General features: G+C 39.3%; 1 protein-coding gene and 1 long non-coding RNA gene across 2 annotated transcripts in view; both read right to left on the reverse strand.

Annotated features, from left to right (window-relative positions):
* Positions 1-7,090: 7,090 nt before the first annotated feature.
* Positions 7,091-7,483, reverse strand: LOC145555983 (uncharacterized). Its single transcript, XR_014091653.1, has 3 exons — positions 7,447-7,483; positions 7,293-7,364; positions 7,091-7,195 (listed from the first exon to the last, which is right to left on the reverse strand). It is a non-coding gene; the product is annotated as an uncharacterized LOC145555983 (long non-coding RNA).
* A 226-nt stretch (positions 7,484-7,709) lies between these two features.
* The window catches only part of LOC145642869 (uncharacterized), a 51,362-nt gene continuing 33,936 nt past the window's right edge, over positions 7,710-25,135 (reverse strand). Inside the window, exons 2-5 of the mRNA XM_081694032.1 lie at positions 8,296-8,535; positions 7,940-8,212; positions 7,772-7,851; positions 7,710-7,713 (exon numbers count right to left, since the gene is read on the reverse strand). Coding sequence (XP_081550158.1) covers positions 7,710-7,713; positions 7,772-7,851; positions 7,940-8,212; positions 8,296-8,535 — 597 coding nt within the window. The remainder of the gene's footprint in view (positions 7,714-7,771; positions 7,852-7,939; positions 8,213-8,295; positions 8,536-25,135) is intronic.

The following is a 25,135-nucleotide window of genomic DNA, read 5'->3' on the forward strand; positions in this document are numbered from 1 at the left end:
ATTTATATAATCGGTTAAACAACTTTGACTAGTTTTAATTAGGCGTGTTAATCGGATTAAACACCTAGATTAGTTACTAGTGCGCGCGTTGTTCAAATGCATTTTACTTTGTTTTAATTTGTAAATTGCATGGGCCATTCACAAATAGTGAATGGATGAATGGAATATATGTATATATTCTCTCTCACAGGTTTTATGAAATGGCAACTAGTGGGACCCGACTAGGATAGAAAATACGGACTACGTGCCGTTATGTATTTTTGTAAATCTAAATATGGTCTACGCACCGTTAAGTATTTTTGTACTTTAACATTTAGATCTTTCCTAGTTGTAGACACTAGTTTTTTCATAGTTTGGTTAAGTCTTGAAGACGGCGTATCTTGGAAGACAAAGCCTCGAATTGCAAATGAAGACCTTTTGAAGATATGAAGATCTCAAGGGGTCATGCTAGTTGCCAATATGCATCTATAATTTCGCTTTATATTTTATGCTTATATATATATATGTGTGAATTATCCGTTAGATGCATGTTTAGGTTTTCTTGATGTTGCGATGATTAGTTAAGTTCACTTAAATCAACCAACATAGAAATCCTAGGTCCCTAATAATATTGAGTCAAACTTGCCTTTCCAAACAACACTTATTAACCGAACGAGAGTGATGGTAGGCTACGCCAAAGCGAGGTGCCATCACTTCTCCAAGGGGCATAAGGCACACCGGGTGTGCACGTTGGTTTTGGTTTAACTCATCGGTATGGGTGAGGAGTCCTCACATACCATGGCAAAAGAGATACATTGTCAAAGATGCATTAGATGCGACGATTATCTAACCAAGAGTGGCTTAGAGCCATTAGCAAGGCAATGCTTACCTAAGAAGATTGAGTGTTTAAGACAAGCCAAAGCATGCTTAACCAGTCTTTGTTTCTTCGGATCTTGGAATCGCCTTATTTTCACAAAAATAGGGACAATTTTTACGTGTGAATAAGACGTTAAATAAGTATTGAAAATTTGCATGAATAAAATTCAATCTTATTTAAGAATTTTTTAATGGTTTTTCATTAAAATTCTTTCAATTGTAGAATCATGTCTTTAACTAATGATAACAACCTTATGTACCCGGAACTTCCCGAAAAGTTACCATTTTTGCTCAATTTGGTGAACTTCAAGGAATGGGAAGATGAACTCCGAAATACTCTCATTAATTGCTACCTAGAGCATATCTTGGACACTCCGATCCCGAGTTTCTACTCGAAAGGGATCATGAGTGATGAAGCTCATGAAGAATGGAGTATAAATTGCAAAAGAGTTTCTAAACTCATGGCAAACTCCATCCCGGATCAATGGAGAGGGGTTTTCTCCGGCTATTTTCCGGACATGATGCTCAAAGCTCTTGAGGATGTAGTCAATATGAGGGTCACCAAGAGTGCTAGGGGCAATTATGATGGTCATGTGGAGAATGTGACTAGGTCACTCTCCAAAATGAGGGTCAAGCCACCATAAGAAAGATGTCTCTCGAAAGAAAGACAAGAGGTATGGGGAAAATTCTATAGTGCGGGACTTAGGCCCGGAATGCCACTTCAAGCTCATGTAATTAACCTGACAAGGTTATTCAACCATCTGGAGCTAATTGGCAAACCCAGTGGAAGACGAGCAAGCGGCTCACATGCTTCTTAGCTCTCTTCACTCGGGGTATGTGGGGCTTAAGATGCGTCTCACCGCCAATAGGGATACATTGTCCTTAAGGGAAGTCATCCAAGAACTCCAAAAGACCTATTCTTGCAAGAAGGCTAACTTTGCCCTTAGACCAAGGAAGAAGGAGTTCAAATACAAGAGGAAGATGCGCTGCTTCTATTGTGGTAATCCCGGACACTACAAAAGAGAATGCGGCATGTATCTGGATGATGAGGCGAAAGGAAAAGTAACCTCAACCTCAGGTATCATCTTATACACTTGAATATAAGCAATTTTATAAGGTATTAGATACCGGAAAATTGACTCACAACACTCCTTTTTCAGGAACTAAGTGAGCCGTGCTTTTTCAAGAGGAAATCGAGTTCACAAGTAGGATGGAAGTGATCACTAGTAGAAAAAACGCATTAGGCAGCGGTTCAAACCCGGTCTAAGGCACCGGTTTGAACCGCTGCCTATTTGAGGGGTGCCAAAAACCCCATATTTGGCACCGGTTCAAAACCGGTGCCATAGTGATTAATAGGCACCGGTTAACCGGTGCCATAGGGTGGAATAGGCACCGGTTAACCGGTGCCTAATACTGCTCTCCCGCCATTTTTTTTTTGGGTGGTGGATAGTTTAGGCACCGGTTCCTGCCTAACCGGTGCCTTTTGTATATATATATTTTTTTTCTTTTTTTTTTTCCATCGTGCAATAATATTTTTTACAAAAAACCTGCAATAATAATACCCTGTAATTCCAGCAATTATATTAAATATAATAATTAATAATTTTATTATTATAATAACTAATAATAATATTATTAATTATTATATACAAAAATAATATTAGATACAAGAATTCAATTATATATATATATAGATATAAATATTCCCAAACGCAATACAAAAAAAAAAAAAGTTGCTTACATATATACAAATAATAGTAAGTACACATATATAATGAATAATAAGTTATATATAGTTCAAAAGTTAACATAAATAATTTACAATTACAATGCATGCCATTTACATGTTGAAGGTGATGAAAGACGCCAACATGTCACGAACTTCATTAAGCTCCTTGATTGTCAACGGACCATCCTTTTGGACCTTGCAAAACTTGAAATACAAAAACATTATTTTAAAAATAATTAATTAGGCAAAAAATATGTATTTAATCAAATATTACCTATACGACTTCTATATAGCCCATTTTCTACATTACTTATCAAATGAACTATTTCTTTCTCATAACATGTCAATGTTGGGTATTTGTATGTGTGTAAGCCCTAAAATTGTATAGGAGAGCATTTTATTAAGGTTTATGACGGTTTTTACCCAAAATGGCCCGAATATGGCCTATATGACCTTACTTTGCCCATTTCCTACATTTCTTATTAAATGAACTTTATTTATCTCATAACATGTCAATATTATCTAGTTATAGGTGTATAAGGAAAGAAATCACATCAAAAGAGCATATTAACACAAAATGGCCCTAATATGGCCCATATGACTTCTATTCAACCCATTTTCTACCTTTCTTGTGAAATAGCCTTTTTGTTTCTCATAACATGTCATTGTTGGATAATATTAGGTGTCTAAGGCTAGAAATCACATCAATATAGCATTTCAAGAAGTTCAACAACGCATTTTACTCAACATGGCCCAAATAGGGCTTATATGACTTCTATGTAGCCCATTTTCTACATTACTTATCAAATGAACTATTTCTTTCTCATAACATGTCAATGTTGGGTAGTTGTATGTGTGTAAGCCCTAAAATTGTATAGGAGAGCATTTTATTAAGGTTTATGACGGTTTTTACCCAAAATGGCCCGAATATGGCCTATATGACCTTACTTTGCCCATTTCCTACATTTCTTATTAAATGAACTTTCTTTATCTCATAACATGTCAATATTATCTAGTTATAGGTGTATAAGGAAAGAAATCACATAGTACAACACGTCATGGGGGTTGCCTATGATTTTAGTAGTGGATAACTGCTCGGGGCATAACCACCCAACTTTACACGGAGAATCAGTGTCAGTTAAGTGCTCCTGTAGTGCTCTGCGTGCATGAACATTGATTAATTTATCAGATGTAGGATAATCACCATCAATTTGAATAACTTGAAAAAAGTATGAACTTTATGTAGGCATTGAAGTTACCTCATGAATGTTTGAATGAGGGAAATGTTAAGCTTTGCACCACGCAGAAATTCCTTCACATCTTCTTTGCTGATCCATGCAATTGCATCCTCATCATAGTGGAACATTGCCTTAGGAAGTGCAACTTCCATGGGATCGACCAAATAACAAGCACGGTTGTGAAGAAAGGTCATGTCAGTAGAGAGCGATTGAAGAACAATGTCTTCAACAATTGGAGTAGGTGGCATGGGTGAACCTTTCGAAGAGTGCAACTTCGACGCTTGTTCACTCTTGGACTGTTGTTCACTAAGCTTCTTCTTAGGTTGATCAATTCTTTTAGGCTTCTCCACCCTCTTTCTCTTTGAAGTTTTGCTTCCACTGGAAATCTGAAATAGTTTGGGAAATAATAAGTTTCAACTCACAATCACTTATAATAGGCACTTGGCGATTTTTATGTAATTTGAAATGACAAACACTTATAAATATGTGATTATGAGTTGTTTTGAGATGAAAGGAGTTTATAAGTTGAGAAATGAAGAACAAAGGCAAGTAAGTAGCCATTTCGGCTCAAAATGGCTTTTTTTTATGAATATGACCCAAAAACTTAGAACTTGGTGATTTTTATGTAATTTGAAATGACAAACACTTATAAATATGTGATTATGAGTTGTTTTGAGATGCAAGAAGTTTTTAAGTTGAGAAATGAAGAACAAAGGCAAGTAAGTAGCCATTTCGGCTCCAAATGGCTTTTTTTTATGAATTTGACCCAAAAACTTAGAACTTGGCGATTTTTATGTAATTTGAAATGACAAACACTTATAAATATGTGATTATGAGTTGTTTTGAGATGCAAGGAGTTTATAAGTTGAGAAATGAAGAAAATAGGCAAGTGAGTAGCCATTTCGGCTCAAAATGGCTTTTTTTTATGAATTTGACCCAAAAACTTAGAACTTGGTGATTTTTATGTAATTTGAAATAACAAACACTTATAAATATGTTATTATGAGTTGTTTTGAGATGCAAGGAGTTTATAAGTTGAGAAATGAAGAAAATAGGCAAGTGAGTAGCCATTTCGGCTCAAAATGGCTTTTTTTTATGAATTTGACCCAAAAACTTAGAACTTGGTGATTTTTATGTAATTTCAAATGACAAACACTTATAAATATGTGATTATGAGTTGTTTTGAGATGCAAGAAGTTTTTAAGTTGAGAAATGAAGAAAAAAGGCAAGTAAGTAGCCATTTCGGCTCAAAATGGCTTTTTTTTATGAATTTGACCCAAAAACTTAGAACTTGGCGATTTTTATGTAATTTGAAATGACAAACACTTATAAATATGTGATTATGAGTTGTTTTGAGATGCAAGGAGTTTATAAGTTGAGAAATGAAGAAAATAGGCAAGTGAGTAGCCATTTCGGCTCAAAATGGCTTTTTTTTTATGAATTTGACCCAAAAACTTAGAACTTGGTGATTTTTATGTAATTTCAAATGACAAACACTTATAAATATGTGATTATGAGTTGTTTTGAGATGCAAGAAGTTTTTAAGTTGAGAAATGAAGAAAAAAGGCAAGTAAGTAGCCATTTCGGCTCAAAATGGCTTTTTTTTATGAATTTGACCCAAAAACTTAGAACTTGGCGATTTTTATGTAATTTGAAATGACAAACACTTATAAATATGTGATTATGAGTTGTTTTGAGATGCAAGGAGTTTATAAGTTGAGAAATGAAGAAAATAGGCAAGTGAGTAGCCATTTCGGCTCAAAATGGCTTTTTTTTATGAATTTGACCCAAAAACTTAGAACTTGGTGATTTTTATGTAATTTCAAATGACAAACACTTATAAATATGTGATTATGAGTTGTTTTGAGATGCAAGAAGTTTTTAAGTTGAGAAATGAAGAAAAAAGGCAAGTAAGTAGCCATTTCGGCTCAAAATGGCTACTTTTTGATGAAATGATGAAAATTGCTTAAATATTTTTTTTTTTTAAAAATGCAACGGCAGCCGCACCGGGAAACCCGAGGGAGGCGCCCCCGCTGTCGGAACAGCGAAGGCAGCCCGTGCCGAGGCCACAGCAGCCCCGACAGGTGGCTGCCAAGGCTGTAGCAGCCACGGCAGGTGGCTGCCAGTCTGCTGCAGCCTTGGCAGCAGCCTGCCTGGGCTGCTGCTGCCTCGACAGGCGGCTGCCATGGCTGTAGCAGCACCTGTCGAGGCTGCAGCAGCCATGGCAGCCGCCTGTCGAGGCTGCAGCAGTCTGGCAGCCACCTGCCGTGGCTGCTACAGCCTTGGCAGCCACCTGTCGGGGCTGCTGTGGCCTCGTTGGGGCTGCCTTTGCTGTTCCGGCAGCGGGGGCGGCTCCCTTGGGTCTCCCGGTGCGGCGGAAGTTGCTTATTTTTTTTTAAAAAAAAAAATGAAAAACTAGGCGATTTTTATGTAATTTGAAATGACAAACACTTATAAATATGTGATTATGAGTTGTTTTGAGATGCAAGGAGTTTATAAGTTGAGAAATGAAGAACAAAGGCAAGTAAGTAGCCATTTCGGCTCAAAATGGCTTTTTTTTATGAATTTGACCCAAAAACTTAGAACTTGGTGATTTTTATGTAATTTGAAATGACAAACACTTATAAATATGTGATTATGAGTTGTTTTGAGATGCAAGGAGTTTATAAGTTGAGAAATGAAGAAAATAGGCAAGTGAGTAGCCATTTCGGCTCAAAATGGCTTTTTTTTATGAATTTGACCCAAAAACTTAGAACTTGGTGATTTTTATGTAATTTCAAATGACAAACACTTATAAATATGTGATTATGAGTTGTTTTGAGATGCAAGGAGTTTATAAGTTGAGAAATGAAGAAAATAGGCAAGTGAGTAGCCATTTCGGCTCAAAATGGCTTTTTTTTATGAATTTGACCCAAAAACTTAGAACTTGGTGATTTTTATGTAATTTGAAATGACAAACACTTATAAATATGTGATTATGAGTTGTTTTGAGATGCAAGAAGTTTTTAAGTTGAGAAATGAAGAAAAAAGGCAAGTAAGTAGCCATTTCGGCTCAAAATGTCTACTTTTTGATGAAATGATGAAATAGTCAAGTGAGTAGCTAATTTACCTCCTTATTAATCAACTTCACCCATGCACGTGGCCAATCAACGAAGCTACCTACAGCTTGCCAAAGTGCTGTTATCTCAACCTCCTCTATCGGTACGGGTAGTGGGATGTCTTCGAACCCCGCAACCACTGAATCGATCCCAACAGAGTAATGATGTGGCCCCGCCGTAGCACCCGTCGTCGGTTGGGCACTACCATACGCCACCAAACTCAACACGGTACTATTTGCATGCCCCGGGGCTAGAAGTGCACACCGGGTGTCTTCCTACACAAGTAAATATATAAAAAGAAGATAGTTAAGTAGGACTTTTACAACAACATAGATATAACAAAATTCATTAAGGTAGAGGGTTACAAATTACCTGTAACTCTGGAAATTCATGCGGTGTTGGATTTTCAAGCTCCCTCGAGTCCGCATGTGTAGGAGTAGGAACCTACAACAGTACATCAATCATTGCACCTAAAATCTCAATTAACTCGGTATTTTAAAACTTTTAATAACCCAGTTGATTTTACCTGAGGTGACACATCTTCACCACGTATCTCATCTCCTCCATGTCTATCACCTTCTCCTTGTCCTTTTGGTTCAGAACATGAGTCAACCGGGGTACTCGTGAGGAACGGCAAAGTCGGTAAGTTCATCAGCTTCGCCCAAGCATTAAATTCACCAACTAACTCGTTGCGTACTTGTTCCTTAATTGATGCCACCTTGGCATCCAATTCCCCCGGTGAGTTAACACTGGCTCGAGATGTACCCGATTTTGTGTATTCGGGACCCATCACCTTATTCCATCCAAGCAACGACCCTCCCGAACCTACTACTCGTCCTGGATGGTATGGCCTTCCCAAAGCCATGGTGAAAGGGTCATTCTCAATACTTGGTTCAAATTTGCCCTCCACCATCTCTTGAGTGTGCTCAAGCTATAGCATAAGGAAAAATGAGGTCAGTAAAACAATTAATGGTTAGATGCAAAAGTGACTTAATTTCAACAATTCATAGGTAACTTACTAGCTTATCCGCCAGTTTTTTAGCTTCCGGACCCTTGATGAACCATTTTCCGGTTTTCTTATCAAACGAATGGAGAGAACAAAAGAAATCACCGGCACGACTCACCAAGGTAGTGATCGTGGAACTAGAGGGTTCCTTCGATGCCACTAGAAGCGCTTTAGGGTATAAACCCGAAGCGGCCCACTCAGGTCTCTTTTCAGCAAAAGTCTTAGGACCCATACGATGGACGTATTCCTTCTTTTCTGCATTCGCTTGATTTTGCTCTCGAAGTTCCTACAAAACAAAAAATGTTAGTCTCATTAATACAAAAAGTGTCAAGCTATTATTCAATTGACATCAGATTTACACAAACTTACAATGGCTTTCTTTTGACTCTTCATTCTAACGAACTCTTCCCAATCATCTTTTGACACGGTCGGCCATATTTGCCACGGGAGACGGTTATCCTCTTTGGCATTCTTCTTCTTTGTTTGCACCTTCTTCTTCTTATGGATCCACCGATTAGTCAACTTGGTCTTAAAGCCTCTGAATCTTTCCGCTAATAAAGAGACAAACACCTTTTTCTTCTCGGGATCATTAGGAATAGAAAACTGCCTCTGCAAGCACAAATTAAAACCGATTATTGGTTTCTATTTAAAAACAATCATAAGGTTAAGGTATCTTAAATTGTCTAAATGTGCCAAAAACACACTTACCCTTGTATCATCCCAAAATGCTTGAATCAAACCCGGAGGTACTTGCCGCATTACAAGTGTAATGGGGATTTTCCGCGAACATAAGCCAACTTGATTAGCATATTGTCGACGCCATTTGGGCCCGGGTTGGCCTTTGTTGTCATACTCCAAGACCATGGGACCGTCCGGTTTCTTAAAGCTTCTCGTCGGACCCCTTGTTTTTCTTTCAGCCGGTGCCTTTTCCCCCCCTCCACCACCTATGTTGTTTTCATCTTGTCCTTGGCCTTGACTTTCAGGAGTCGGGTTCTCACCAACAATCTCACGTGCTGTATTTTCAATGGCCGGTGCACGTTCAGCTAACTTTTCAAAATCGTCAAGCCTACGCTCGAACTCCTCTTGAGCCTGATCCTCTGGCTCACCCAAGTCATCCTCCTTATTCACATCATAAGGAGCATCACTATCATCGGAGTCGTCATCCTCGTACTCGTCCTCATACTCATCATCGTCAATGTCCTCTACCAAACGAGGATCATGATCGTCCGCCATGAGATATAAGCACCTGTCAAAGCAATCATAAAACAATATTAGTGTATAGTAAAGTATATGCATGATAGTTATTATGGTTATGTAGAAGCTATTTTATCCATTTTCACCTACTTATTACGGTCCTATAACCTTGTATATGCATGATAATGAGTACAAAATGCCAATTTCAATCTACATATGGAAAATAGGTTGTTAGAATGAATAAATGTTAGTTCATACACAAAACAAAGGAGTTGGGTTAAGTAGAAGCTATTTATGCCAGTTTCACCTACTTAGGGTCCTATAACCTTGTATATGCATGATAATGAGTACACTTAGGCAATTTCAAACTACAAATATATCATTTTCGCTTACTTATGCTCCTATATACATGATAACTAAACTATATTTACAATGAAACCATTACTAACTTTTAATCAAACTACCTCATTCTGAAATTCCTTCGTTGTGGTCTGATCGCATATAACCTGCTTCGTTGTCTATGTCATTTAGTACTCCAGGTCTAGGAACAGTGAAAGGTGCTGAATCATCAAACGCATCATATTCTTCCTCATCCTCAACATCTCCAATGCCTAGGATTCTTCTTTTGCCAGCTAGCACTATAGACCATTTTGAATCCATTGGGTCAGTTACGTAGAACACTTGCTTAGCTTGAGATGCAAGGATAAATGGTTCCGCACTATCATTCAAGTGGCCAAGATCTACAAGAGTAAAGTCCTCATGTTTGACGTTTCGCCTGATATTATCAACCCACTTACACTTGAAAAGAGCAACCGTGAAGTCACAATAATCAAGCTCCCATATTTCTTGAATTCGACCATAGTATGACAACTCTGCATCGACAGGTGATTTATCCTTAGAACTTGCAAACTCCCTTGACGACGCCACAAGAGTTACACCACTGTTTTGGGTGGAGGAAGATTTCAAATCACGAGCCTCGGTCCAAAAAGTGTACCCATTGATGTCATATCCCTCAAATGAACGGACATTATCCCTAGGACCGTACGCAAGCCACCGTACTGTATCGGTCACATTAGTATCATTCAATCCACTCATTACTCGTTCACGAAACCAATCAACAAATTTCTTATTATGCAACTGCATAAGTGCCCTTTCACCTTTGGATGGAAATTCGGCACGCAAACAAGCCATGTGCTCGTCTAAATATGGGTGCACATCTGAAACATGGTGCAACACATAAAGGTGTGCTTGTAAGAACTGATCTCGGTCTGGTGACATTTGTTTCGACCCAATTGTGCCATGACCATCAAGTCTACCTTCATGTCGAGAAGTAGAAAGACCAATAGGTTGAGCAAGGGCTATGTAGTCCGCCACAAAGTTACCTATCTCCTCACCCACTGTCCCTTGCATTATACTTCCTTCAGGGTGAGCTCGGTTCCGTACTTTATCTTGTAATGTACCCATGTGTCTTTCAAAAGGGTAGCACCACCTCATGAACACTGGACCGCACAACTTAATCTCACGCACCAAATGAAGAACCATATGAACCATTATGTCAAAAAATGAGGGTGGGAAATACATCTCAAATTTGCACAAAGTCACAACCACATCAGCTTGCAAAGCATCTAGTGTACAAGGATCAAGAACTTTGCTACAAATTGTATTGAAAAACGAACAAAGGCTTGTAATCGCTTCCCTCACGTGTTTCGGTAGAATTCCACGGATTGCAATCGGTAGGAATACTTGCATCATAATGTGACAATCATGGGATTTCATACTTGTCAGCTTCAATTCTCCATTTAAGGTTACAAATCTTTTCATGTTAGATGAGTACCCTGATGGAACCTTAATGCCGTACAAACATGCACAAAACATACGTTTCTCTACCCTTGACAATGTATAGCAAGCCGGGGGTAAATAATTCTTTTCATCCTTCCCTTTACCCTTATCTTTCTTCTTTGACGCATCTTTGGCCTTTCTCTTTCCCTTGTTCTTCTCCTTCCCTTTTTTCGAAACACTTTCATCTTCTATTCTCGGCTCCTTTCCCTTTCTGACCTTGAGGCCACAATTCTGGACGAATCCCCATCTCTTGCAAATCTAACCGAGCACCCTTTCCGTCCTTTGTTTTGCCTGGGATATTCATAAGCGTCCCCAAAAGAGCATCACACACATTCTTCTCTATATGCATCACATCAAGACAATGCCTAACGTCATGTTCTCTCCAGTACGGCAGCTTCCAAAAGATTGATTCTTTCTTAAACAGAGCAGCTGAGACCATAGTTTTTTCTGATTTTCCAAACACCGTTTGTATCCCTTTCACCCGAGCATTAATCTCAGCACCAGTCAATGGTCTAGGCGCAGTATCCTCTTCCACGGTTCCATCGAAAGCCTTTTTCTGCCTACGGTACGGATGATCACGCCTAAGGAACCTTCGAGTCCGTAGGTACACATCTTTGTGAGAATGAGTCAGGTATACGCTTGATGTGTCATCAATACATATGGGGCATGCTTTTTTCCCTTTGACCTTGTACCCACACAAGTTGCCATATGCAGGGAAGTCATTCATGGTCCACATAAGGGCTGCACGCAATGTGAACATCTCGTTCTGATGAGCATCGAAAACGGAAACCTCTTTGTCCCACATCTTTCTCAAGTCGTCAATAAGCGGCGCAAGGTAAACATCTATGTCGTTTCCAGGTTGCTTAGGACCAGTTATTAGCAATGAAAGCATTACATACTTACGTTTCATGCACAGCCAAGGAGGCAAATTATAAATCACTAAAAGTACCGGCCATGTGCTGTGTTGGGTACTAAGAGTGCCAAATGGATTCATCCCGTCCGTGCACAACCCAAGCCTTAAATTTCTGACTTCATTACAAAAATTCCTCAAACTTCAAATCAATGTTCTTCCACTGTGGAGAGTCAGCTGGATGCTTCAGCATTCTGTTTTTCTTTCTTCCCTCTGCATGCCACCTCAAGTTTTTAGCGTCTTTTGGTATTGAGAACAGACGCTTAAACCTTGGAATAATGGGAAGATACCACAACACCTTAGCAGGAGGTCCCTCCGTGCCAGGATTGCAACTCATGCGCTTGTACCGCGACCGCTTGCATCGTGGACACTCCTGCAGTTTTTCATACTCATTTCGATACAAAATACAGTCATTAGGACATGCATGTATCTTCTTATACTCCAAACCAAAGGGACACATGAGCTTCTTTGCGTAATAATAAGACTTAGGAATTTCATTCCCATCAGGCAACATATCACTTAATGCGGTCAACAAAGAAGTAAAACTGATGTCCGTCCACCCATGCTTCGACTTAATGTTGAAAAGTGTTAGCACGGCCGATAGTTTGGAGTATTTTTTGCACCCGGGATACAAAGGCTTTTTGGAAGCCTCCGATAATAATTCAAACACTTCACCTTCAACACCTTGCAACATCTCATCCACTTGTTCATCCTCGACCTCATCCGCCTGATCTTCATCGGCTCCATCCTCACCATTATCAACAATATACTCATCATTCTCGTATTCCTCGTCCACATGAATCTCAGTGCTTCTAACACGCACATCATTCCGATCAAGATCCCCACTGTACTCTCCACTTTCTCCGTGCCAAATCCACACATGGTAAAATTGCCTAAACCCACGACATAATACATGATCTCTAATGATTTCAACACTATCGACCACATTCACACAATTACAATCAACACAAGGACAATAAAGGCCTTTGCCTCCCAGTGTGCGTTGATAAGCTAAAGCCCTCTCGCAAAACTCTTGAACCCCATTCCAAAATTCCAATGTATCGCGTCTACCATACATCCAACCACGATCCTTCTCCATTTAGTAAATTGTCTCTAAACATATATATAGCACCATATAATTATAATGTGTAAGTGCTACATATTTTATGTAAATCAAATTCAAGTACAAAACGTGAATTTGCCATTCATATAGTGAAAAAATGCATGTTTCCAAAGGGTCCTTATCACTCCAACCTAACCCATCCTTGAATGTCTACTCTCACTAGTGAATGTATGTCAACTTTCCAATTTTAAGGAAAATCCGGCAGCATTTCCCCCTAGTTCTCCAAGTACACGATGTAGATAATTAATTACCCACATATGTACCCAGAGAACATAGTGAGGAAATGGTAAGCCGAGATGTTCCTTAAAATCGAAAAGAAAACATACATTCACCACCTAAGTGAGAGTACACATTCAAGAACAGTCCCAACCGGGGACTATTCAAGACTTTCTCCTAATGAGAAAGCCTTGAACGGGTATCTAGGCATATGATGATGCAATTCAAGTATTCTATATATTGTTGTATTTATTTGCAATTAAACAATACACAAGTTGCAATTTCATGAATAAACTTTTATTAAATGGATGAATAGAAAGAAATATAGCTAAGTAAAGTTTAGTAGTCATACCAATATAGCAAATACCCACTTGAGCTCAATATATATGTACGTAGTCCTCAAGCTAATTAAACTCTTGCTTCAATTCACATATGAATCTATATATTAAAAAAAACAAAAATTAGCAACGTCACTAATTCTCTAATATATTCACAAATCTCTAATGTATTCACAATTCTCTAATTTATTCACAACTAATTAAGTGGCAATATCACTATTTCTCTAATTTATGCACAATTCTCTAATTTAATCACAACTAATTAGAAGCAAGGTCACTAATATACACATTAAAACATACAAATTATCAATTATCAATCGAGGATCAATTATCAAAAACCAAACTGATGAACTTAAACTGATTCAGTAATAAATCCTTAAACTGATTCAATTATCAAAAACCAAACTCCCCAAAACAAGGCATCATAAACAAATTTCACAGCCAACAATGTAGCACAAACATACAACTTTTAATCCCAACAATGTAGCACAATTTTAATCTAAAATAAGATGAACCCATTAATTTTCTTTGCATTTCATATACAATCTAAGCACAATTTTAATCTAAAATAAGATGAACCCATTAACTTGAAAAGATGAACTTACCGTAAATTAGTTAGTTGGAGGTGGAAGAAGCTAAGGGGATGAGAGAATGAAAAGACCCTCGCTGGTGGAGGATGCGGTGCGCGCTGGTGGAGGTGGAGGCGGTGCGCGCTGGTGGAGGTGGAGGCGGTGCACGCTAGTGGAGGTGGAGGCGGTGCGCGCTGGTGGAGGTGGAGGCGGTGCGCGCTGGTGGAGGTGGAGGCGGTGCGCGCTGCAGCTGTACTGTTGTTGTTTGTTTCGCACAGAGAAAGGCGGTGGAGGGCAGGGCAGGGCAGGGAGATTCACGGTGGTGGTTTAGGCACCTGAAAGCGCCGGTGAAGGTGGCGGCTGTGGTGGAGGGAAAAGGTGGAGGCACGACTACTCTGAGTGAGAACGAAAGAAGGGATGAACGAATGAAGGGAAGGAAAGAGAAAGAGAGGAAGAAAAGAGGAAAAGACGCGGTTTTTTTTTTGTTTTGAATTTGGCACCGGTTCGAATGGCACCGGTTCAAACCGGTGCCTTTTTTATATTTGGCACCGGTTCAGGCTGAACCGGTGCCTTTTCTCTTTTGGTAAAAAACCGCCCAATTCTAGACCGGTTTTGGGCACCGGTTTAGGCTGAACCGGTGCCATATGGGGGGTGCCTAATGCTTTTTTTCTACTAGTGGATCTATCCAAGAAAACTTGTCATCTCATGTTTTGTCTAAAGAAGTAGAACTTATTGAGTTTTATCAACCATACTTTTGATGTATTTCCGACATTGGACGTCATTTTCATCAAATCAAGACCTTTTGTTTTGATGTCTTGAACATATTTATGGAATGACACTTTCACGTGTTTTTTTTTAGACAAATATTTGATACCAATACAAAGAAATCTAAGACTACAGAGTCTAGTCAAACTTACTTGTGGAATTGTCGCCTTGGCCACATTAACATCAAACGCATCAAGAAACTTCTACAAAAGGGTATTCTTGACTCATTTGATTTAGAATCCTTTGAGAATTGCGAAGGATGTTTATTAGGCAAGATGATAAAGCAACCATTCTCCAAGATAGGAGAAAGGGCCAGTGACTTATTGGGACTAATACACTCCGATGTATGTGGACCAATGAGTACACCCGCAAGGAGTGGTTATCGGTATTTCATAACTTTCACGGACGACTTTAGTAGATATGGTTATGTCTATCTAATGTCGCACAAATCTGAATCGTTTGATAAATTCAAAGAATTTCAGAAAGAAGTTGAAAACCAACTCGGCAAGAAAATCAAAGCACTTCGATCGGATCGAGGTGGCGAATATTTGAGCCAAGAGTTCGATGACCATCTGAAAGAATGCCACTTCAAGCTTATGTAATTAACATGACAAGGTTATTCAACCATCTGGAGCTAATTGGCAAACCAGTGGAAGACGAGCAAGCGGCTCACATGCTTCTTAGCTCTCTTCACTCGGGGTATGTGGGGCTTAAGATGCGTCTCACCGCCAATAGGGATACACTGTCCTTAAGGGAAGTCATCCAAGAACTCCAAAAGACCTATTCTTGCAAGAAGGCTAACTCTTCCCTTAGACCAAGGAAGAAGGAGTTCAAATACAAGAGGAAGATGCGCTGCTTCTATTGTGGTAATCCCGGACACTACAAAAGAGAATGCGGCATGTATCTGGATGATGAGGCGAAAGGAAAAGTAACCTCAACCTCAGGTATCATCTTATACACTTGAATATAAGCAATTTTATAAGGTATTAGATACCGGAAAATTGACTCACAACACTCCTTTTTCAGGAACTAAGTGAGTCGTGTTTTTTCAAGAGGAAATCGAGTTCACAAGTAGGATGGAAGTGATCTATCCAAGAAAACTTTTCATCTCATGTTTTGTCTAAAGAAGTAGAACTTATTGAGTTTTATCAACCATACTTTTGATGTATTTCCGACGTTGGACGTCATTTTCATCAAATCAAGACTTTTTGTTTTGATGTCTTGAACATATTTATGGAATGACACTTTCACGTGTTTTTTTTAGACAAATATTTTATACCAATACAAAGAAAGCTAAGACTACAGAATCTAGTCAAACTTACTTGTGGCATTGTCGCCTTGGCCACATTAACATCAAACGCATCAAGAAACTTCTACAAAAGGGTATTCTTGACTCATTTGATTTAGAATCCTTTGAGAATTGCGAAGGATGTTTATTAGGAAAGATGATAAAGAAACCATTCTCCAAGATAGGAGAAAGGGCCAGTGACTTATTGGGACTAATACACTCCGATGTATGTGGACCAATGAGTACACCCGCAAGGAGTGGTTATCGGTATTTCATAACTTTCACGGACGACTTTAGTAGATATGGTTATGTCTATCTAATGTCGCACAAATCTGAATCGTTTGATAAATTCAAAGAATTTCAGAAAGAAGTTGAAAACCAACTCGGCAAGAAAATCAAAGCACTTTGATCGGATCGAGGTGGCGAATATTTGAGCCAAGAGTTCGATGACCATCTGAAAGAACATGGAATACTTTCAGAATTGACGCCTCCGGGAACTCCTCAATGGAATGGAGTATCTGAAAGGAGGAATCGAACCTTGTTAGACATGGTCCGATCTACTATGGGTCTTAGTGAACTTCCAATCTCTTTCTAGGGACATGCACTTTTAACTACGACACTCACTCTAAATCGTGCTCCGTCAAAAGCAGTGGAAAAGACTCCATATGAATTATGGACAAGCAAACCACCAAGGTTGTCTTTTCTCAAGATTTGGGGATGCGAAGCATATGTCAAGAAACTCATTTCTGACAAACTTCATCCAAAATCTGACAAGGTTTACTTTGTGGGTTATCCAAAAGAAACCAAAGGGTATTACTTCTACAGCAAATCCGAGAACAAAGTGTTTGTTGCTCGTGATGGTGTCTTCTTGGAGAAGGAGCATCTCTCCAAAATGACAAGTGGGAGGAAAATCAAACTCGACGAAGTTCGAGAGGACGAGCAACAAGGAAAAGTTGACAATCAAAGTGCTTACCAAGCAGATGTTGACATTGGTCAAAGTCAAAATATGCAAAGTCAACCCGACAATGCAAATGCTCAGTCCATTACCCTACGTAGGTCGACTCGGCCAAGATCTCAACCTGACAGATATCTCGTTGTTGTATTAACCGAAGATCTGGACATCCTAGTAGTGGATGGAGATGAGCCGGCAACCTACAAGCAAGCTATGACGAGCCCGACTCTGCAAAATGGCAAGAGGCCATGATATACGAAATGGACTCCATGTTTGAAAATCAAGTATGGGACTTGGTTGATTTACCCGCAGGTTATACACCTATCGGATGTAAATGGATTTTCAAGATGAAAACCGACAAAGATGGAAATGTATTCATTTACAAAGCAAGGCTGGTAGCAAAAGGTTACAGGCAAATTCACGGCGTTGATTATGATGAAACCTTTTCTCCAGTAGCTATGCTTAAGTCCGTTCGAATTCTTCTGGCGATTGCTGCATATTACAATTATGAAGTATGGCAGATGGACGTCAAAACTGCCTTCCTCAATGGGATTTTGGAAGAAACTGTGTATATGACACAGCCTGAAGGTTTTGTCAACCAGAATAATTCTAAGAAGGTATGCAAGCTTAAGAAGTCCATTTATGGATTAAAGCAAGCAAGCAGAAGTTGGAATCTGCGATTTGATGAAGCCATCAGTGAGTTTGGCTTTATCAAGAATCCAGATGAGTCTTGTGTCTACAAGAAGGTCAGTGGGAGTGACATCACCTTCCTAGTCTTATATGTCGATGACATTTTGCTCATTGGAAATAGCATTCCATTGCTAGAGTCTGTAAAGACTTGGCTCGGGAAATGTTTTTCAATGAAAGACTTGGGAGAGGCTCAGTACATATTAGGCATCAAGATCTATAGGGATAGATAAAAAAGGATGATTGGAATGAGTCAGAGTACTTACATCGATAAGGTACTGGCTCGATTCCAAATGGAAGGAGCCAAGACAGGGCACCTACCCATGTCACATGGCATAACCTTAAGCAAGAAGTAGTGTCCAAAGACACCTGATAGAGAGAGAAAGGATGAGTCGAATTCCATATGCTTTGCTTATTGGATCGATCATGTATGCCATGATATGTACTAGGCCTGATGTATCGTATGCCTTAAGTGCTACGAGCCGATACCAATCAGATCCAGGAGAGGCGCATTGGACTGCGGCCAAGAATATTCTAAAGTACCTGAAAAGGAACAAAGATAAATTCCTGGTTTATGGTGGTAAAGATGAATTGGTTGTTGAGGGATATACCGACGCAAGCTTCCAAACAGACAGAGACGACTTTAAGTCACAATCAGGATACATATTCTGTCTCAATGGAGGAGCGTTTAGTTGGAAGAGTGCAAAGCAAAGCACAACTGCTGATTCTTCAACTGAAGCCGAATACTTGGCAGCATCTGAGGCAGCCAAGGAGGCAGTTTGGATTCGCAAGTTCATTGATGAACTTGGTGTTGTACCCTCCATCAAGGGTCTAATAGACTTCTATTGTGACAACAATGGAGCTATTGCTCAGGCTAGAGAGCCACGAGAACATCAGAAGGTCAAACATGTCCAGAGGCGATTTCACATGATTCGAGAATGGAAGTCAGAAGGTGAAATCAGAATTTGCAAAGTTGGAACGGATGACAATGTAGCCGATCCACTTACTAAACCTTTGCCTCAAGTGAAGCACAACAAACACATTGAGGCAATGGGAATCAAGCATGTCATGAACTGGCTTTGAATTCCATTTCATAGTGTTTTAATCAAATTTTGAACAATGTTGATGTAAAGCACTATGATGAACCATTCAGTTTTGGAGTAATTAAAATTTTTCATGCAATTTAAATCACTCCGTCTCTATTTAATTGTGGTTTAGAATTAAATAATGAGTCCATTCGATTTTAATAAATATTCAAAATAGGGTATCAAGTCAATGGCTTGGATAAAGAAACACCTATTAAAGTGAACATTGAATATTTTAATCGAAAATTATCCCTAATCAAGGTCATATTTTGTGGACGATTGATGACCATCAGAGATTAGTGTGTAGTATGATTTATAGCACCGTTTCTTGTGCTATGAGGATATAAATCATTGGCACAGGTATTGGTTTAGAACCATACTGGATCGACCTATGAGGATACTTTAAGAGATTTAAAATCGTCATAAGTATTTTCTCATTATTACTATTGGAACTCTTTTCCTTTGACCATGAGTAGTGGGAGATCTCTTGTTTGAGTACTGATCCGCTTTGGTATCCGCCAAACGTTCGCCGTAACTGGGGATTATAAAGACAGATATTGGGCGGGTGAGTCCTCTTAGTAAGAGAAGCTACATTACAAGACTGGAAATGTCCCCATACTAACAATAGGGAACATATCTTGTTGTTTACAAGGCCTCTCAAAGAGCGAGACTGTGAAAAATGCATGGCCGTGCTCAGATAGATTTTAGAAATCATCTGCTTATTGACAGTCAAACTCGGATTTCGAGAAACACTTCTGGACGTAACAGAGATGACTAGTAATCTTACTCTGTAGTTCATGAAGAGACATGAAGAGACATAGGATAAGGGCTATACACTAAATGCACACTTGTCCGGAAGGACAAGTGGGAGATTGAAAGGCATAGTGTCCTTCGAACAAGTGTATTATTCTGATAGCGGGTTCAGAATTATTAGAAAGCTAATATATTCAGTAAGGTCAAGTGATCGGAATGCCTGGGTGGAGGCCGCTTCCGATCAGTAATATTAATATAATTAATATTACAGCTTAATCTTGACTGAACCCTTCGGGTCACACCCAAGCAAATATATGCGAACCAACTCGACGAATTAATTCGGAAGAAATTAATTCGTCGCCCGAGTGTTAAATAATTAGACGTCGGTAATTCGAGCTTAGAGCGTCGAAACCGATCGTCGGAAGTCGAGTCTAAATAACAAAAGACGAGACGCGCAAAATAATAATAAATCAACAATATTCCCGAAAATACCCCTAGCATCGGAGTGCCCCGAGCATCCGAATGCTAGGGGCGAGACGAGCCGGGGCACCGTGCTGCAGCCACGGCTAGCCTCGGCTAGGCACAGCAGCAGCCGCGCCGCGCCACGGCAGCAGCAGGTGCGGGCTGGGCTCGGGCCAGGTGCGGGCTGGGTGCGGGCCAGGTGCGGGCTGGCTGCGGGCTGGGTGCGGGCCAGGCTCGAGCCGGGCTCGGGCTTGACTCGTGGCTTGGCTCGGGCCATAGGGCCGTGTATAAGGGGTAGGTTGGGAGCAAGTTGGTTGCCATGTGGCACAAGGTGAGGGAGAGAGTGGGGAGCAAGTTTGGTCCCCATCTCCAAGTGGTCCTCACCTACTCTCTCATGTATGCTTGACACTTGTTGATTTATTACTAGTTTGCTTAATAATTTTATTTTAGCTTTAAAATAAAATGAGAAAATATCATTGTCCCACATTGATGGGAGAGATTTTCATACTCCATCATTCCCTATAAATACCCAACTTTGGGCATAGGAAATGATGCTTGAGTGGGAGTTAAAAAGAGCATTCCATAATATTGGAAAAACTCTTAAACTCATATAACACTCGGGTATTGGTCGGACCTCGCTAACCCCTAGGTAGTAGACGTTAAAGTTGTGTTCGCCCTTTTGTGGGTGGATACCGTTGGAGGCGCGGCGCTTAACGTGCTCGTAGCTTTCAAGTAAGAGCCCCGGTTTTGGGCGAAGCTCGCTTCGAGGGTAAGATTCGTTATCTTTTCTTAGTAATTATTTATTTATGCTTTATGATTTTAATTATTGCGAGTGGTTCCTTGGGTCGGGGTTTGTTTCCGCGGTGAGTCGGACTCACCAAACCCCAACAACTATCACACACTGCACAGATACATGACCAAATATACTTTAGGAACCCTTTGTCATGAAATCTTAATACAACGCTGAAGCATGCCTTGTCATATCAAAATCGCTCATCAATCGTAATCATCATTGCATCACGAAGTATGAAGTGCTTAGCCTCCGTGCCTAAGTTACCCAAATACTTTCATCATGGAGTCAACAGTTGAGATAGCCTAGGATGAATTCATCCTTGAACCTTGAGAGATAGTATCAAACAACATTTGACTAAGCTCATTTAACATGCATCTTCAAACTTTTGATTTTCTTTTTCACGTCTTTCTTTTTCGAGAGAAAGTCGGTACCCTCCACAAAAATGACGGAAAATTTTTGCTTTTTTTCATTTTCAAGTCGCATAATCAACACTATGAATACACGGGTCATGAGTCTAACACATGTGCCATTTCACTTTGAGTCGAGTCAACCTCGAGTCAGTCATATCGAGTCAAGTTTATACCTTGAGTCGTGCCAAGTCGATGAGTCAAGCAACATTAAACCTTAGGTCAACCCTAAGATAATATAAAGCCTTAGGTCCACCCTAAGATAGTTAAAGAAATTGGAAAAGTTCTATAGTAAAAAATAAATACAGCTGCAGCAGAATAGGGAGGACCCTACTCCAATTCCTAGCGCCAAAGATATCTCAGCAACGACAGAGCTTGAAGCCTCTTAGAAAGGTGATTTCGACCTCATACAACAATTTCGGGTTCCTTGGTACGCTAGTTAGCCACTATAAGCAATTTGACATGATTAAGTAGTCAGTTTGATTACAATTGCAATAAGTGATCGACCTGATGAAAGATCGTCTCACTTAGCTTAAAGCGCCTAATCACGGAGACACCGACATACTGGTTTTAGCGAAAGCAAAGTTCAGGCGAGCTTTAGAGATCGACAAACGTTGGTCTTCGGAAATTTTTCTTCAGAACATTATCGCAACAAACATTCAAGCACCGAAGCTCTTTTGTTCAGAGACGCGTGAACATCTCCATCAAAGCTCTTTTGCTCCAGAGACGCGTGGGCATATCATCAAAGCTCTTTTGTTCAAAGACACGTGGACATTTCATTCAAGCTCTTTTGTACAGAGACGCGTGGACATTTCCTATTTTCAAGCTCTTTTGTTCAGAGACGCGCGGACATTCCCTATTTTCAAACTCTTTTGTTCAGAGACGCGTGGACATTCCCTATTTTCAAGCTCTTTTGTTCAAAGACGCGTGGACATTTCCTATTTTCAAGATCTTTTGCTCAGAGACGCGTGGGCATCCTATTATCAAGCTCTTCGTTCAGAGACGCGTGGACACATCATTCAGAAGATCATGTCAAAAATAAGCTCTTTGTTCAGAGACGAGTGAACATCGAAACAGCAAGGTGGCGTTCCCTAGATTGTGGAGAGTTATCACAAACAACTGAGGATTGTTTCTAGAGAAGCAATCTTCAATAGTATTCCCTTGGATGTGGAATATTATCAATGCAGAGGAGGATCGTTTCAGGCGAAGCAATCTTCTAATTTGGAAGTAGTTACGGGCGTAGCGGTTTTCAAGCGGGATGACATTCTCTAGCTTGTAGGAGGTCATCAAAACAGCAGCAGCAGCAAATCGGTTACTTTCAGAGACGTGTGCTCGACGGTGCAAGATACGCGTTTCTTAACTCTTTTATCTGTTTAACTAATGCTAGTTTTGCAGGTATCGGCGTTACAAGATTGATTTAGGATCGCAGAACGTTCTTAATCATTCTCCGTCCCTATCGATACTTTGGCTTTCGTTTTCGAAACTTGCGTTTCTCCAAACTCAATCAAAGTGGGGGCTTCTGTAGACACCCATTTGTGTCTCCCCAAAACTAAACCCGGTGATGAGTGCCTTTCACGTCGAATCATAATCGAATGAAACGAAAGTGTGGAAAGGTCTAGTGTTGCGGAAAGTTTTATTTCTTTTCTCTTCTCCCTGTTTTTGAAAACTTTATTTTAAGAAAACAGCCAATCCAGTTTGGTTGGTCCATGATATGGGTCCAGTAGTGGTGTAGTTGGATGGGGCTTGCAAAGACCTTTCCAACGATATATTATAAGCCTAATTCCGATGAATATTGAGGAAGTTATGGCCAATTTACTAAACTGGGCCCGGTTTGAGCTTTAAGTACGGCCTAATGATCTAGAGGAGGGCCTAATATAATTTATCATTCCTAATGTAATTAGGAATGGTTTTAGTCTTCTATAACATTCTAGAAGGTTCTTTTCATTCCTAATTCAATTAGGACTCTTCAGAGTTTTAATCGAGATCAAATAGCTTTTTCGATGGAATTATATTATTTTATCTTCCAGTACAGGAAATTTATCAGATTTTCGAAAACGCGTTGAAAACCACTTTGGCGTCAAACCCCAGGCCTTGGGGCCTGGAACCAGGATTGGCGCCTTGCGCTAGCCACTGGTGCTGGCGCCAACTAGCCAGAGCTGGCGCCAATATGGATTTTCGATCTTCAGACTCTATTTTGTTAAATTATCTTTTTTGGATGATTTTCTCTATAAATATCGTATTAAAAACTCCGTTTTCATTCACCAATTCTCTTTATTCTTAAGTTTTAATCAACTCTCTTTTCATCATCATTCATCATCTACATCTATTAATCATCAACTCTTTTCTTTCACCAACTCTCATCAAGATTTTCTTGATTATTCTCTCTCTCTCTTTTTCTAAACTAGCCTTTTCTCAAATACAAAATTCCGCATTCGCAAGAACTAGAAACACCTAGCCATATTCGAAGTTGCCTTCGCCCTAGACGTGAAAGGTTTTAATTTCTGAGGGTTTGGTCCCAAATCTCTATTTCAATTATTTAATTTAATTGTTTTGTTTATTATTTTCCTAGAAGTTACTAACGTGTGTATTTTGTTATTAGAAAGAGGTATGAGGCATCCAAGTAAGTACTTTAATTGATTAATTGATTTATGATGTAGAAATCATGTTTACATTGTTGTTATGATATTCCTAGTATCATGTCTAGGGTAACTTTAATATTAAATATGATTGCTATGATGCCTTTCATTCTCTTCCTAATATTTATGATTGTTAGTATCATGTTAGTGCTAAAACTTTGATTTTTAATGCTTAGTGACATGCTAGGGTTTGTTATTAATCTTGTTAGTATCATGCCTAGGATCTTGTTATTTTTATTATGCTTTAACATGATTATAAATATTATTATTGTTATTATGATTATTATTTTAATTATGACTTATGATTGTCATGATTATTTTATTTATGATTATTATTTTTATTCATGATTATTATTTATTATGTTGCTTGATATACATTATTTTTATTCTTTATTGCTTGATCACCTTTATTGCATGTTTAAAGGGAATTGGTATTTGCAATCACGCTTAATAAGATAATTAATAATCTTGTTAGGGTTAATTGTGATTATATTTCAAGTGATCGCAAATAATAGTTTATTTGTGCATAATATTCAACCAACATAGATTAAACAGGTTTAGGGTTAATTCTATTGATTGCATGTTAATCAGAAAGCGCACATGAATACGATCAGAATAAAGTAGACGCCTATTATTAGGGCAGGTTCAATCTCTTTTAGGTTGGATTTGTACCTTCATCCCCGAACCCTTATTTGGTTCACGACCTTATGGAGTTGACGATCTCTTGGATCGTTAAGGGGTTTAACCTTCACCTCGTGAACGGTTTACAAGTTCCTTAAAAACTTGTTGGCGACTCTTTTGCTCTATCTTCTTCCCTTTTTAACGCCACCGTACTTTAGTGTATGATCACAGTGGGGTTCAAGCTAGTGGGATTTTAAGGCTTGAAATTATTCCCTACATTTTTTGGCGACTCCACTGGGGAGGATTTCTATTTTAATTCCTGAATTTGTTTCGGCAATGATTTAGAAAAGTTCTAAGTATTTCATGTGCGTAATTTTGATTAACATTATTGTCATATGCATAAAAAGGTTATCATTGGAAAGACCATCCGTAATGAGTCAAAAACATAGGATTTTACACATAGGAAATTTGAGAAATGTCTTCCACAACTAGGACTGAAATAACACCGCGCGAAACTGGATGATTTTATTGAGCACGAAAAGCTGCTGAGGCATGTGGGAAGTAGCGTCAG

Source organism: Chenopodium album, chromosome 8 (genome assembly GCF_948465745.1).
Source record: "Chenopodium album chromosome 8, dcCheAlbu1.1, whole genome shotgun sequence".
NCBI lineage: Eukaryota > Viridiplantae > Streptophyta > Magnoliopsida > Caryophyllales > Amaranthaceae > Chenopodium > Chenopodium album.